The sequence below is a fragment of the Lepisosteus oculatus genome, chromosome 23 (genome assembly GCF_040954835.1).
Source record: "Lepisosteus oculatus isolate fLepOcu1 chromosome 23, fLepOcu1.hap2, whole genome shotgun sequence".
Lineage (NCBI taxonomy): Eukaryota > Metazoa > Chordata > Actinopteri > Semionotiformes > Lepisosteidae > Lepisosteus > Lepisosteus oculatus.
In genome coordinates this window covers 10712925-10728453 of record NC_090718.1, presented here as the reverse complement: position 1 = coordinate 10728453, position 15529 = coordinate 10712925, and the positions used below count along the sequence as shown (strand labels likewise).

The 15529-nt window shown below is 39.9% G+C and overlaps 1 protein-coding gene across 1 annotated transcript in view; it reads left to right on the top strand.

The window, feature by feature from the left end:
• The window catches only part of LOC102695625 (A disintegrin and metalloproteinase with thrombospondin motifs 15), a 30244-nt gene extending 21233 nt beyond the window's left edge, over nucleotides 1-9011 (top strand). The window contains exons 4-8 of the mRNA XM_006642261.3: nucleotides 1360-1643; nucleotides 2143-2320; nucleotides 2885-3060; nucleotides 5177-5352; nucleotides 5670-9011. Coding sequence (XP_006642324.3) covers nucleotides 1360-1643; nucleotides 2143-2320; nucleotides 2885-3060; nucleotides 5177-5352; nucleotides 5670-6444 — 1589 coding nt within the window. The 3' untranslated portion in view covers nucleotides 6445-9011. The remainder of the gene's footprint in view (nucleotides 1-1359; nucleotides 1644-2142; nucleotides 2321-2884; nucleotides 3061-5176; nucleotides 5353-5669) is intronic.
• Nucleotides 9012-15529: the final 6518 nt, after the last annotated feature.

Below are 15529 nucleotides of genomic sequence, written 5' to 3'. Positions count from 1 at the left end.
GTGGGTGCACAGAATCACTCCACTGAACATTACTGAAGCTCATGGGTGGGGGGTATATAATGTATATTTTACACGCCTGGAAAATCCAAAGCCATTGATTTTTAAACAAGATGGGCTTTTCATATTTTTTCATTCATCCAACAAAGCAGAAAATATGTACTGACTTTAGGTTCAGGTTTATGGGAGACCCTTATGGCTCCAAACTGCCACATGTTTCAAGCAGTTAACAGGGGTTTCTAAGAGCCTACTAAAAGGTTAACGAGAGCACACTTGTTTCTGGACGAGATTTTGTCTCTGGACAGTATGTGGTGCAGAGTCGTATATCTGCTTTCTCGGCAGGGAAGTGTCTTTTAGCAGCTCTCCGTCATGGGCCATCAGAATTTCTCAAGCACTGTGTCATCGAAGCACGTTAAAAGGTCACACAGGGGTGATTGCTAGAAGGCGCACTCCATAATGACCACAGCGCTTTTAAATACAAAGCATGCAGCAGTTTGAACTTCTCTGCTGACCTCAGAGCAGATTAGTGCAGCTAAACCAATAGTACAGAATGTCTGTGCTAAAGCATGACTCACATTACACGTTGCTAACTGCTAAGTTCATTTGATCACCAAACAAAACACTGACAAAACTGTATGCTTACATTACAGTTTAAAACGGCCTGAAGATTGTTCACAGTTATTTACACAGGTAGTGATTGCCTCATTTGGTTTAAACTCAAAACTTTTGATTAAAATAAACATCCTTAGATGAATCCGGTGAACAGAAAATAAAGCTGTATTTTAAATGGCCAGGGGCCTTGCTGAATCACATCTTGCGCCAGTTGTTTTAATGATATATTTCAACCAGGTGTGCGCCAGCTTAACTCTCCCAGGGGAACTGAATTTTTTTGGGGAAGAACAAATACAGTCATTATGTATTCACCCATAAGCAAGATTTTGCAGGTTTAATTTGCAGTAGCTTTTAAAATACATTTTATTAGTATTATTATGAATAGTAGTAGAAGTGGGGTTTATGAACAGTAGTTGCAGTGTAAGAAAAGCAGTTAATTGTATTATTTTTAATTGCTTGAGAGTTTATATGACCATACAGGAGAAAACACAAAACTTTGTTCCTGTTGTTGTAAAAAAAACTTGCGTCAGAGGCAGAGTTTGGAAGATTAAGCAAAGCTTTTTCCAGGCGTACTGAGACGATAATCATCCAAGACCTCCTCAGCTTGCATTGGAGTTTTCCTCATGACAGAGCAGAAAGAAATGAGAAGTGCAAAATAACACAGAGAATTCCCTCGTCTTCAGAAAGGTTGGAGGGGGGGGGAGGGGCGGAGAGAGCATGCTCTTCAAGGGCCTTTGTCTTGTTCTGCAGGTGACTGTCTGCTCGATCAGCCACAGAAGCTCCTTGCCCTGCCAGAGGTGCTCCCTGGGACCAGCTACAGCCTGAACCGCCAGTGTGAGCTTGCATTTGGCATCGGGTCCAAGCCCTGCCCCTACATGCAGTCCTGTACTAAGCTGTGGTGTACCGGCAAGGCCCGAGGGCAGCTGGTCTGCCAGACCAGGCACTTCCCCTGGGCCGACGGTACCAGCTGTGGGGATGGGAAGTCGTGCCTGAGGGGCGTCTGCACCGAAAGACACAACCTGACCAGAAGCAAGGTCAGCAGCTCTGAGCCCTCCCAGCCTGGTTCTGCTGTGGTGTGGGCATATGACTATTCCTACTGCGGTTAGCAATTTTAGATTGAAGGTCTTCACTTTCTTGCAAAGCAAGCTTGTCTGAGAGCAAAAAATGACTGGTTTTGTCTAGTGTTTAGTAGGTGCACCGAATCATTCCAACTGAACATTATTGCAGCTCATGGGTGGGAGGGTATAAAGTGTATATACTGTATTACACACATGGGAAATACAAAGCCATTAATTTTTAAATGTAATGGCCTTTTCTCATTTTTTCATTTATCCAACAAAGCAGGGAATATTTGCTGACTCTAGGTTCAGGTTTATGGGATAGCCTTATAACTCCAAACTGCCACATGTTTCCAGCAGTTAACAGAGGTTTCTAAGAGTCTACTGAAAAGTGAATGAGAGGACACTTGTTTCTGGACGAGGTTTTGTCTCTGGACAGTGTGCGGCGCTTCAGTTGTGTTTGCTCCTCTAACAGGTGGACGGCCGGTGGGGAACATGGGGCCCATTCGGCACCTGCTCTCGGACATGTGGTGGGGGAGTCCAGCTGGCTAAGAGGGAGTGTAACAACCCTGTGCCAGCCAATGGTGGCAAATACTGCCAAGGTGTGCGCGTCAGGTACCGTTCCTGCAACCTGGACCCCTGTCCTGACACAGGTAAGGTGTAGTGTTTCTCCTGGACGGCATGTGAGCTGGTAGCACACTAGAGTATTTGCTGCACTTTACGAAGGCCTTAATGAACAAAAGGGAACCACAGTCATCTTGAGTCATTGCTTGGCTGAGGAACCATTAGTGGAGAGCTACCATCTGTGGGACAATGACTGAAGGCATCTGAAGTCAAAATCCCCCCTAAAATGTTAATTCATTTTTAGACAAAAAGATAATTGAAAGATTTCTGGTGTTATGCAAAGGCCTTCCTTTTCAGTACAAGCAAAAAAGTTAACAAATTATATGATTGTTACCTTCAATGGAATTCTTCAAGAGCTCTCCTAATTAAGCTATTTATTTATGTCCAGTTTGTTAGAAATATGCTCTTTTTTGCAATCTACTAAAGTTCACAGAGACCCAACAATTTGTGTTGCTTTCAGCAGAAAGTTTCAAATTCAACCATGTGATTTGTCAGCACACTTTGTGATTCTGTGATTCGCTGTTCCATTTCCAGTATGCGTCTTACTGATGAAATCCTAACAGCCTGTTTTTATTTTGATTTGCTTCCAAAAGGTAAAAGTTTCCGCGAGGAGCAGTGTGAAGCTTTCAATGGCTTCAGTCTCAACACGAACAGGCTGACCCCATCAGTAGTGTGGGTCCCCAAATACTCTGGGGTATCGCCCAAGGACAAATGCAAGCTCATCTGCAGAGCAAATGGCACAGGCTACTTCTACGTTCTCGCCCCTAAGGTCAGTAATTAAATATGATTAAACAAGTTATGTAATATAATATATTGCAATGTGTTGCACTACAAGAATATACAAAAAAACATTTGATTAAACATCGAAAAGTACTGAATTGTGGAGTTTGTATGTTCTCGCTATGCTCTCCTGGGTTTCCATTGGGTACTCAGGTTTCCTACCACAGTCCTAAGACACATCTGCAGGTTAATTCGCTTCTGGGAAAATTGGCCCTGTTGTGAGTGTATGTAACCTGCGATGAACTGGTGTCCCATCCAGCATGTATCCTGCCTCGCACAAGATGCTTGCCGGGATTGGATCCAGCTCCTTCCTGGACCCTGTATTAGAATGGATGAATGGAAAGTACTTTATTTTCCATAATAATCATCTCCCTGCATCTCTCCTCCCTTGTCAGTCTCCCTCTGAATCAATTGGCCTGTTCGTCCGGTACCATATCAGGCACTAACATGTGAGCACAGCAGAGGTTCCCAATGAGTCCAGAAAACCTCTGCTAGTTTTATGGAAAAAATTGCATCAGAAAAAAATCTGTATAAATCAAATCAGAAAAACTGAAGTAATGTTAAAAGAGGAAAGTAGATACAACAGTCAAGACTTAAATGTCAGAACCAACATTACAAAAAAACATTGTATCACATGGCTCACATGGCTATCAGTTGTCATGCTTTTAATATATTTGCATGAACTTAATGGTTCTATTTGGTTTTATATGTATGCTTCTTTGGGGAAGATGTGTAAGGAATAATGAAATGGTGTTCTAAAAATGTACTGTATGCATGCATGTGTATATTGAACATGCAAAGGTAGTGGATAAATACAGGAAAACAAACAACAAGATGGCCTACTACTAACTGAACAAGGAGAAAACCACTGCAGCCTCCCGGTACTGTTCACTATATAATTGTCCTTCATGCCTGCTCCTAATGGCATGCTGACACAGAAGAGCCAGTACTGTACTTCACTACCGTTAAAAGAAAAGAAGAAAAACGATTATATTGCCTTAAAAGGAATGCAGGAGAGCTTATCTCTTGAAGATATCCAAGTGTGGAGTGAAGGGTGTCAGATTAAGGAGTGCAGGTCTGTCGTTGTGGGAGAGAATGGAAAGAGACCCATTGAGAACAGCTACCTCTCACAGCTGCACAGCATCAGCAGCAGCAGTTTATTCAACAGAAACAGAAACACCCCTTTAAATCACTCTTAGTGCTGGCTTTTTATCTCCACCCTTGCCTATACGGTACTCATGATTTTCTTTGTGGTTGGGTACAGAAGGGCAAGATCATTCGATCTTTGCAAAAAATTCAAATCGCAAAAGACTTGCAAAGGGAATAAGTAAAAATAGTTTTAAAATAAATAAGTACTTTTCTAGATGTCTAAAATGAACTGCCCATAAATAATTTTGTTGGTTTCTGCATTTTCTTCCCACCTTTCTTCAGGGTGATGTACTTGGATATAGACATTGGCTGATATAGACTTAGACAGACTCAGGACATTGCTAAACACTCTAGCATTTAAGATAAGGGCCAGATAAAACTCGAGGTCATCTTTAAAATAAATAATCTGTTTCTGTAAATTCAACAATACCAAGGCATTATGCCGTAAAATGTGATATAAAGAATGAATTAGCCTTCATGCAATTGGAAAGCTCTCAGTGAATGCTAAAAGAAAATGACAGTCAAGCTACAAAGCAATAGTTGAAATTAACTATAAAACTGGAAAATTAGTTAAACATGAAAAGTGAACAGCAAACACAGTAAAGCACATTTAAAATAGCCATGTCGGTATGGGAGGGATTCAAGTATGTAATGGAGACATTGAAATCTTCTAAAAAACTCAAGAAGCACACATTGTATGAGCCGAGTGCCTGCAATCTGATGTCTGAAACTGAGAAAATAGCTACCACTAAGTCCTTCAATCCCAGGTCAAAAAAGAGCACTTATGTTCAGAAATATATTGCTGTCCAGATGAAATGAAACCTCCCGCAGAGATTTTGTAATCTTTCCTTGTAAGTGAAGACTTCTTTTTATGACGAACAGGCTTTGTAGGCAACGCTTTTCTATTAGCTAACGGTCCAACCAATTTTTGTAATAATAGCCCGATTTTTGCCCAGGTCGTGGATGGGACCCCTTGCACTCCCGACTCCTCGTCAGTTTGTGTGCAGGGAAAGTGCATCAAAGCCGGGTGTGATGGGAAACTGAGCTCAAAGAAAAAGTTTGACAAGTGCGGCGTGTGTGGCGGAGACAACAAGAGCTGCAAAAAGGTCTCAGGACTATTTACGAAACCCATGTAAGTGTGCAGTGGGCCTGTTGCGTTAAGGACAGGTCTTTTAATTAGGAAAGATAGCTCCCCGAAACTGTGAGGATGGGATTAACAGCTACATGAGTTAATCTACTGCATTTTAAGAATTCCTGGTATATTAAGAAAGTGTTATAAATGTATCAAAGAAGAGCAGGGTGTGGGAATAGCTTCTTAGCAGCTAATGCTTGTACAGTTGTAACATGTCTCTCACCAGCTAGGCATCCTACTTTGATCTCTCTCTTCCACTGTGGTGCCAAGATACACAGCTAATATGAAACGCCGCCCTACTATTTGATGTTTTGCAGCCACGGTTACAACTTTGTTGTGATGCTGCCAGTGGGAGCTTCCAACATTGACATCCGACAGCGCGGCTACAGGGGGATGGTGAACGACGACAACTATCTGGCTGTGAAGAACAGCCAGGGGAAGTACCTGCTGAATGGGAACTATGTGGTGTCGGCGGTGGAGAGGGACATCATGGTGAAAGGCAGCCTGCTCCGTTACAGCGGGACGGCTACGGCGGTGGAGATGCTCCAGGCCTTCAAGCCCCTGCAGGAGCCCCTGACGGTGGAGGTCCTCTCGGTCGGGAAAATGACCCCGCCGCGGGTCCGATACTCCTACTACTTACCCAAGGAAAACAAGGAAGAAAAGATGGTGTACAAAAAGGACGGGAATGACCATTCGCACAACAGTGTCCTGGTGGACACCAACAAGATAGAAGGGAGTAAGCCGGAGTACATAAGGCCGATGTACAAATGGGCAGTGGGCAGCTGGGAGGACTGCTCTGTGACCTGCGGCAATGGTTTGCAGAAAAGGTCAGTGGAGTGCCTTGACACCGATGGGAAATTAGTGACCGACTGCGACACTGCGCAGAAGCCCAACGACATCCGTTTGTGCGGCGACCCGTGTCCCGTGTGGAGCATAGGAGAGTGGTCCCCCTGCTCCAAAACATGCGGGAAAGGGTTCAAAAGGCGGGTTTTACGCTGCATGACTCAGACCGGCCTGCTCCTACCCCGAGACCACTGTAACAGCAAGAAGAAACCGCAGGAACTTGACTTCTGCACGTTGCGGCCATGTTAATGAACCCCAGCCGCCAGGCCCATCGCTTACAGGATCTGTCAAACGCATTCGGCACAAAAGTCAATGATCCAGACCGATGTGCTCTGGTGCATCGGCTTATACGGGGGCAAAACTTGCTGAGAGGAGCAGTAAATCGAGAGAGGTACGAACTGTAGGCCATCGATTCAAATGACACAGAGTGGGAGTTACACACAGAAGTCTACCTCTAATAAAGAAAAAAAAATATTGTGATTTGGACACTGACAGTGTTTTTGGGATTCAGTCTTTTAGAAACCGATAAGATGCCAAAGAAAGTACATGAAATGAATTAAGAATCACTGGAATTTTAGGAAAGCATATATTGTTCCACATAAGGTCTTGACTTCCCCTCACTTCAAATAAGCAAATGTTTTTTAACAATTTTTCTGCAAAAGAAAAACAGTTATATCTCTTCTTGTTGTTTTCTGCTAAGATCCACAGAAAGGGATGCTGCATAAAATGTGTGTACTGTGACTACGTCTAGGATTAAATAATGAAACTGACACACCCCTCAATGTTTTGACCCCCAAAACTTTTAAAAGTAGAGATTGGAGTGACAAGTGTCGATAAACATACTAATTGTTATGGGTGATTGAATACAAGCCTATACTTGAAAAGCAACCAAATTTTGATTCAAGCACTTCTTTGAAGTCCTAAATGCATAAGGTAAATATCTCTAAATAAATGTCGTTTACAAGATTTATTTTTAGCAGTGTATTAGTATAATCACACAATATTAGATTCTCAAAATTTAAATTCACTCTGAAAAAAAATGAACCCTACCAAAATAATTTTGAAATTTGAAATGCCCGCATCAGTGTAAATACAATTCTTTATATATTTTTCTAAACCATTCTTCTTGCACAAAACATTAAAAAATACAGAAAAAATCCAAAGATATATATTTCCTAAATGTATAAATGTGTTGCTTAAAAGTTTAATTTATTCACCATTTTCATAATGTTACAAATAATGTTTCTGTATCACAAATGTACAAATCCCAATGCTCAATGCAAAATGGGATTATCCCTTTACTGATGTGCATGCCTAATGAAAATTAAGTGTCCAGTTTATTAGACTGATAAAATTTAGTGTTTTGTATAAAACAAATTATACATGTGATTAGAATTCTGTATATGAAGAACGCTGTACTTTGAAACATGAAAGCAAAAGTCCTTCCTATAAGGAAATGAAAGTGTACACAAAAACAACAAATTTTAAAAATATGACTTAAAACAGAGGTATTAATAAATGCCTGTCAAACCCTGGAACAATGCATGGATAAAATGTGCATTAAATTATTTATAGATTACATATATAGGTTTGTGTATGCAGAAAGTAACACTTTTTTGTCTTTTATTTTAGGGACTCAAATGTTACCAATGCAATACAGAATGAAAGTATGTACTGTATCATACATATATTTCTTTTCTTGAAAAAAATTGTATTGCTGTACTAATGCTTTCTTACCTGGTGTGGTCAACTGTGTCTTGAAAAAGCTGTATTGATTCAGCTTTCCTTTTCTTCCCTCTCAGTGTAGATATATGTGTGTAAGGTTATAAAATGCCTATGTACTGCAAGGAGCTCACTCTACTCAGTCACTTTATCACTGCTTGAAGTCCCCTTAGCAAAAGCATAAAGGACTGATGCATTAAGCCATTTCTTCTTTACAAAATGCCTTCTTCAGTTGAAGCACTTGGTGTGATTAAACAAAGGTGCTTCTCATCATGGTTCAATTCACCTCACAAAGTAACTTTTTCAGCAAAACAACCTGCACAGAAAGGTAATCAAAAGTTAAATGAATGGAAATAATCTGAGGAATATTAACCAGGGCCTTACAACAAAAAAAGTCATGGGACACGGACAAAAAGGAATATATGCAGACAGTAATATTGGGTCTCCTCCACATTACTTGTCCATGCGTAGTTTGGCTGAGGTTTGCAGGATGGTTATATACTGTACCATGTCGAATGATAATCAGAGGGATAAAAGGAAAAAAGGCAGTTAGACACAGAGACACCTGACGATGACTGCACGCTCACTGAGAACAGTCCCTGTCTCGGATTTACTCCTCTACCTGGTTTTCTTGCAGTTGTTGAACTTTAGGATTTTGGCAGATACTGCTTTAGTTGGTCCTTATCCTTTCTGTTCCTTGCCAGCAGTGCAGCTGCTAATGTCAAGCCCTGTCTGGTACAGTTGCCGTCAAAAACGTAAATTATTTCAAACAACAAATCGGTTAAAGGCCTAGTTTTGGTCAATGCGCATCCTCAAATCTGACATGTAGTTTCTCCCACTGTATGTGCTGAGTTTTTTATAACTATTTTAAATGAGAATCCTGTATTCCATTAAACCACATATTTTTGCTGTTTTGTTTTTTTTGGTTCGAGGGGACCACATCTTCCATCTAAAAGATGGTTCCTTTATTACTTGTAATTTTGTTTTCTTTTGCACATTGTACAGCAAAAGACTTTACACCTTTTGTACTGGCTGCTCTGTATACTATGTATACATCCATTCAGCAGTGCACCAATAAAATAATGTAAAAAGAAGTTTTAGTTTACAGTCGACGTTTTGAATTGTCTGTGACATTTCCAAGTATTTATTCAAAATAAAATCATTTAGAAATTCTTTTTTGGAACCTGCCTTGCTCCACATTTAGACATCTATGAAATCATGAATAAGTGAAAGTTCATTTAGAAATGAAAAAACACTTTGAAGCCTTTTTTGCATTCAAAGTAATGTTGGTTTTTAAACATGAAAAAAGCTGATTCGTAGAAGGACGATCAAAAATATTTTAAATATCCTCACATACCATGTCACATACAGCTACCACAGGAATTTAATATTGGCACTGCAAATAAATACAGTATTTCTGTAGGGAATCTATTTCTGTAAGCAGTTCAATGCCACAGGTATATTCCAGGTATGCCATTTGATGTGAAATAGCAATTGTGAACTTAACAATAAATTTAAATGGTCATGTTTCATATTTATGTAAATACTACATCCATTGCAGGACACATTATCATACAGCATTTGTTTTATGTCTTTACCATGGTCATTAAATGACATTCTCAGTAACTCCCAACCAGGCACACAAGTTCTATGAACACCTTAACTGAGTGTATTCAACATTGAAATGTCAAGAATAATGAAATCATCAAAATTGGAGTGGTTTTGGCAATTGACTCTTTTCCTGGGAGAAGCAGGAATTTTTGTTAGCACGCTCGGCATACTGAAAATCTTGCACCGAAGCACAGATTTTTCGGTCGCTATAAAACAAGCCACCTGTTATTGGTCTATAATACTGAAAAAAATAGAACTTGTTTTCTTTAGCCCTGAAATTAAGGTTCTCATGGAGCTTTAAGTGATTAATAAAATAATTATTCATCCATATATTGGTCTAAAATCACCAGAATCCTGAACTGCAGCTAAATTAGTCAGGTGATATAAGGAAGTTTCATATTGCTTGACAAAAGGGTGTTTCCTCCAGGCAGAAAATTAATGTATGGCCTTTTTCATGCCAAAAGAAGTTGGAATAGCCAAACACACAGCATGAGAAAATATCCTTATTCACCATCTCTGACAAACTGGGTAAAAATATATCAGTGATATATCAAAAATATATCTAGTGACAGCCACAGTCTTAAATTATCAATTGCTTGGGTTATCATTCCAAGTTTCAGCATAAGGATCCAGCATAATTTCAGAGAGAAAACTGAGCAGGCAGTTGGGAAGTGAGATGGAGAAATACCCAGGGAAAGTTCTTACTTTGAGTTAGCTGGGTGTAGCTGCAGACATTTAAAACAAATAGATTGATTTTGAAAGATGCATCGTTATTAACCTATCTGTTTTAAACAGAAATTTTAGTTAAATCTGTGTTATAGTATAATAAGCCCTCCCTACAACTGGCACTAACTCATGTGTCAGGGCGTCTGTGGTGTGCCAGTGGGGATTGTCCATATTCTCGTGATTTCCCAAATATGTACAGGAGTCACTGCTAGACAGCCAAGTCAGAAAACAATTAGTGATTTCAAATTGGGTGGATACTTCATAAAAACTGCTGCTGCTGCAGATTCAGATTTAAAAAAACAATGACAAACGGGATCCAAAAAGAACCTAATCTGAAGGGAGTAACTGCCCATCAGCTCAACCCTATTTTTGGCTCATTATCCACCACATATTGAGACGAGATTATTTGTGGAAAAAAATCAAGCATTCCAATCAAATCTCTCTGGATATATTTCAAATATAAGGCAAAGGAATCTCTCTCCAGGCTGCAATGTCCTATTAGGGATTTTTCCTTTTACTCCTGTGTCAGCAGACACTACGCTGTGTTTTTGCAGTGCAACTGTATTCTTACAGTGAAAGAGACTAACAGAACCTTTGATGTGTGTTCATTTAATACAGGTCATGCAGATAGAAGTACAAAGGAAATAAATGGTTACATCACGAATCCCCTTAATTTAGGACATATATCAGAACTATTAACGAATGGCATTTGTTTCCCTCCCTGTGTCGCACTGTGTATCAAGGCATATCCATTCACCTGGGTTCATAATCAAATTTGGAAATACAGTAGCACTGTGGCACAGTGGCTGACATTGTTGCCTTGCAGCACTGAGGCCCTGAGTGCAATTCCTGGGCTTCTATCTCTGTAGAGTTTGTATGTTCTCCCCATGCTCACTTGGGTTTTTGCTCGGCGCAAAAACGTTAATTGGCTTCTGGGAAAATGAACACTGGTGTTACACCCAGGGTGTACCCTGCCTTGCCCCTGATATTTGCAGAAAAGGATCTGGCTCTCCCACAACCCTGTATTGGATAAAGCAGTTAACAAATTGATGGATGAATGTGTTTATGTAACCTAACTTCAAACCGAAACTTTTTATTGTTTTATTATGATACAAAAAGACAATTACTATAAATGAGCCCGGTCATTGGAGTAGTCTCAATAGGTTTCATGAAATAACATGTCCGTTACACTGAAGGCTCACAGTGTTAAACACTAATAGTCTTCAGTGTGATGAATGTTTAACATTCACAAACAGCAAAGACCATGTCTTTTGGCATCCCATGCATTTTACAGTTCACACATTTTAAGTTTATCTCAGGATAAAAGTACACCGATGCTTACAGGTTCAGGAGGAACAAACTGTTTGCTGGGAAACACTGTCTTAACTTCGTAGAAGACCTGAAAGGTAGATTTATTTTCTGTCCCTGTTCCTCCTTCACATCCTGAGCCTGGTTCTCTGACCAGCACACCCTTTTATAATAGGCACAGCTGAGATGAGAAACACCCATGCTCCCAGTAAAGCTAAACCCCAAATCTCAAAACTGCTAAACCCTTTAATGGCTAGATGAGAAAGACAGTCCTGCACGCATAGCAGTAAACTCCCTTATGAATATTTCTTGAATTTCTCATAATATTTTCAAACATTCGCTAAGGTTTTACATTTCCTTTGCAGTGATTCCCAGTGGTTAGACATGCCTTTACTGTGCTTTTTCTCCTTGATGGATGTAAGTACATGAGTCAACCCAGGTCAACTTTTGCTGGTCATTTTTTTAGAGATATGGATCATGGTAAAGTACAGTGAAGGCATCTTAGAACCTTTTTGTTTAGCATTCTAAAAATACAAAACTTTCAAGTTAATTCACCTGAAAAGCTTTAAAAACGTGTTAGGTAGAACTTTCTGGAGGGATTCATGAAAGTCATGTGGAAAAAGCAGTTTATGTCTCCATTTTATTTTGAGTAGACAACATGACCTAAGCATGGCTGCCCGATCTTCACACACCCTCTATGCGAATAAGGTTAGATAGCTGAGCTAATGCTGTCTGTTTCCCACTAGGGTTTGAACTCTTGACCTTACTCACGCAAAAGCAAGGGCTTAACATCTTTGCCACAACATGCCTGCTTATCTGCCTCCCAATGGGTTATATATATCAAGAGTATGATACCAGAGAGCTGATAGAATTTGATGATAGACTTTAGAATTTAGCTGAATTAGCCATTTAAATACCCTGGAAAATTAGTCACAGACCAAACACATCATGCCAGTTAATCCAGCTTCATTGTGATGAGAATACAGGCTGCTCCTAGGTTTATTGCGACTCACTGCACATTGGGGTAACGTCAAAGATGTGGCTTTGGGTCCCGTGGAACTATACAGTGTATGTCCTCTCATCCTGATCCTGCTATTCCTAACTCACTTTTTTATTGGGTCACACACAGACAACTGGATACGAATCTCAGAGCCAAAAAGTCTGCTGGAGTCTCTGGCCAGCTAATGACAAGATGGAAGGGAAATGGAATTCTTCAGCACAGGGAAAATCCTACTCACCAGTATGCCCTTATATTTCCTGTTGAAAGTAACTGACCTATAAACCCAATTCTTTATTCCTGCCCCCTTCTCTACATTTTAGCTCGATTGTCAAAAAGGTGTGTTTTGTGTGGGGAAGGGGAGAATGCCCCAGCTTCGCTCTGGCTGGACTGCGGCTACAGCAACATCGTCAACAATAAGCGGACGACTCCGGGAATAATTAGCAATAACAGTCAGGCAACTTTTGGCAACATCTGACTAAGAGCAGAATCCTGTAAAGTTTCATGTCCCTAATTCAGAAAGGGATTCACTGTTCTGGATTTCCTTTGCCAGGAAAAAAAAAACTATCATAGACAGGAGGCTACGGTGTAAAATTTGATATTTGAGCTTTCAGTAGTCAAGGAAATCGATATAGAAAAACACATTTCAGTGATAATGAGGTCAAAGGAATATACTGTCAGGAAGGGAGATTAAATAAATTCATACCTGTACTTCTTTCAGTCTGTCACTGTAGCATATGTATTGCACTATACAGTATGCTTTACATATTGCTTTCCATTTTATTTATTTGCTACTGATTAGTCAATTTACTTGAAACTGTTTTCAAATTGAGCTGGTGCATTTCACCAATTTATTAATCATTTAACATTGCTAACCGCTGCACAAATTTAAATAAGCATGTCTGCTGAGCAAATAAGTGTGGGCAGAGCAGGAAAGAACCATAAATATTTGCGAATACAAAATTGCCATAAAGAATCTTCCAGAAGATCAGCCACACTGTAAAGTATTTTTGTGCATCATCACAATCATTCCACACAGAATGACTCTCAAACTTTCTGATAATGCGAATACATACAGTACATCATTCCCACATCTTTCTTGGATTATGAGTAAGTAAGTTATGCGGTCATTCGTATTTCACTAAAGCTAGTTGCTTCGAAACTGCTATACCATTAGAGAAAAAACGAATCTATCGGAAACTAAAAATTCTGTTGAATGTAGAAAAACTACTGGCATCTGCACCTCTGCAACGCACTCATCACATCAGCTATTTGAAACTTAAAAAAAATCCCATCCCACACCGAAGCACAGCAATTGTGCCATGATGTCTGTCTCTCTCCCTGACCTTTACAAAGAAGTAGCTGCTCACAGGCTGACCCTGTCCAGAGCCCAGAGCTGAGAATCCTTTCTCTGGAAACTGAATGGCTGTCAAAACCTGACTTCACTCAAACCGCTGCTTTAGTGGGCTGGTTATTTCTCAAAGGCACTGTGACAATGATGAGACCCATGAACTGAACCTCTGATGCCACATACAGTACATTGTAAAGAAACTAACACGGAAACACCACGCAAATTAAAACACATTTCCGAATGTGTGATTTATGAATGTTTGCATCACCCAATTCAATTAAGAACAATAACAGCATTTTTAAAGATTGTCATTGTTAACTGAAAATTAAATCTGGGAGTAAACACACTTGATGGATGGCTTTAGTTTTGGTTAGTGTACATAACGCAGGCAAATCAAGCATGGAGCACTTATATCAGCTGAAGAGGGAAAAAAATAAAATACCATTAATAACCAGATTGATGGAGTACATTACACACACTAGACCAAATTAAATAATTGCAAACCTTGTTTTTTAACCTTATCAACCTTTTTTTAACCTTTTCAAACTTATCGCTTCTTCTGGTAGGGATTTTAGTTATGGAAAATAGTAAAGCAAAGTAGCATAAAGAACACACAACCACTGCAAGCCTACAGAGAAAGGGACAGTAGAGAACAGCCAATCACATCTATCCACCATTACTCAGGGAGGTGGGAAGAAACAAGAATAGCCAGTGATCAGTGCTTCCCTTAAAACTCTTTATCTAAACCTGTCATGCATTCAAATTTTGTCCTCATCTTTGAAATCTGTGTGAATTATTGGACTGAGCTGCGCTAGAAGAAAATGCAGTGCATAAAATATAACTGGTGCTCACAGAATCCAAGAAATGTGGTGTTAGCCTGCAGAAAGAAAATTGAAGATGCTCATCTAATTTCCATTTCACAATATGTATTACTTAAAAAAAAATCCGGTGGCACATGGATGAGGCAACTAGCACTGCTATCTAAGAACACTTGGGGTTTGAATTTGGCTCTGGACTAGAATGGCCCTTCTGTGTGGTGTTTCCTTGCTCTTTCTGTGCTCATGAGGGTTTCCAGGTGGTTCAGTGTCCCTCCACATTCCGAAAACATGCGGGCTAAATTAAACAGTCTCTCCATGTTCTAAGTCCCCTTGTGCGTGTGTGAGCTCTGTGATGGACCCTCCTTGTGTTCTGTGATGTGCACTGGGATGCTGCTCAAGTAACAGGCAGCTTTCTGATCATGGATAGATTAATAATATACTGTATCTCCCCTGGATCGACTGCAGATGGAGGTTCTGTAATGAAACAGGAAAAATAAAACCACACCAATGTGCACCAGCACACCTTGTAATTAACCAAAAATGGTTACATATTTTAGGTAATATTTTATGGTTTGTTAAAATGTCACTAAATCACCTTTAGTGGAGTTTTTAATTATGGGTTTTGTCAAAGTATGTAACCTGTTGAAATGTTTAAGGAGAATGTGCAAAAAGAAGCTAATGTTCTGAATGAACACAAGGTCACAAGGGCACTATTTTTATGAAGGCAAAATACAGCTCTCTGCACTTTGAGAGGAAAGACTGCAGTTCTTTTACGGACGTCATTCAATCATATAAAACATT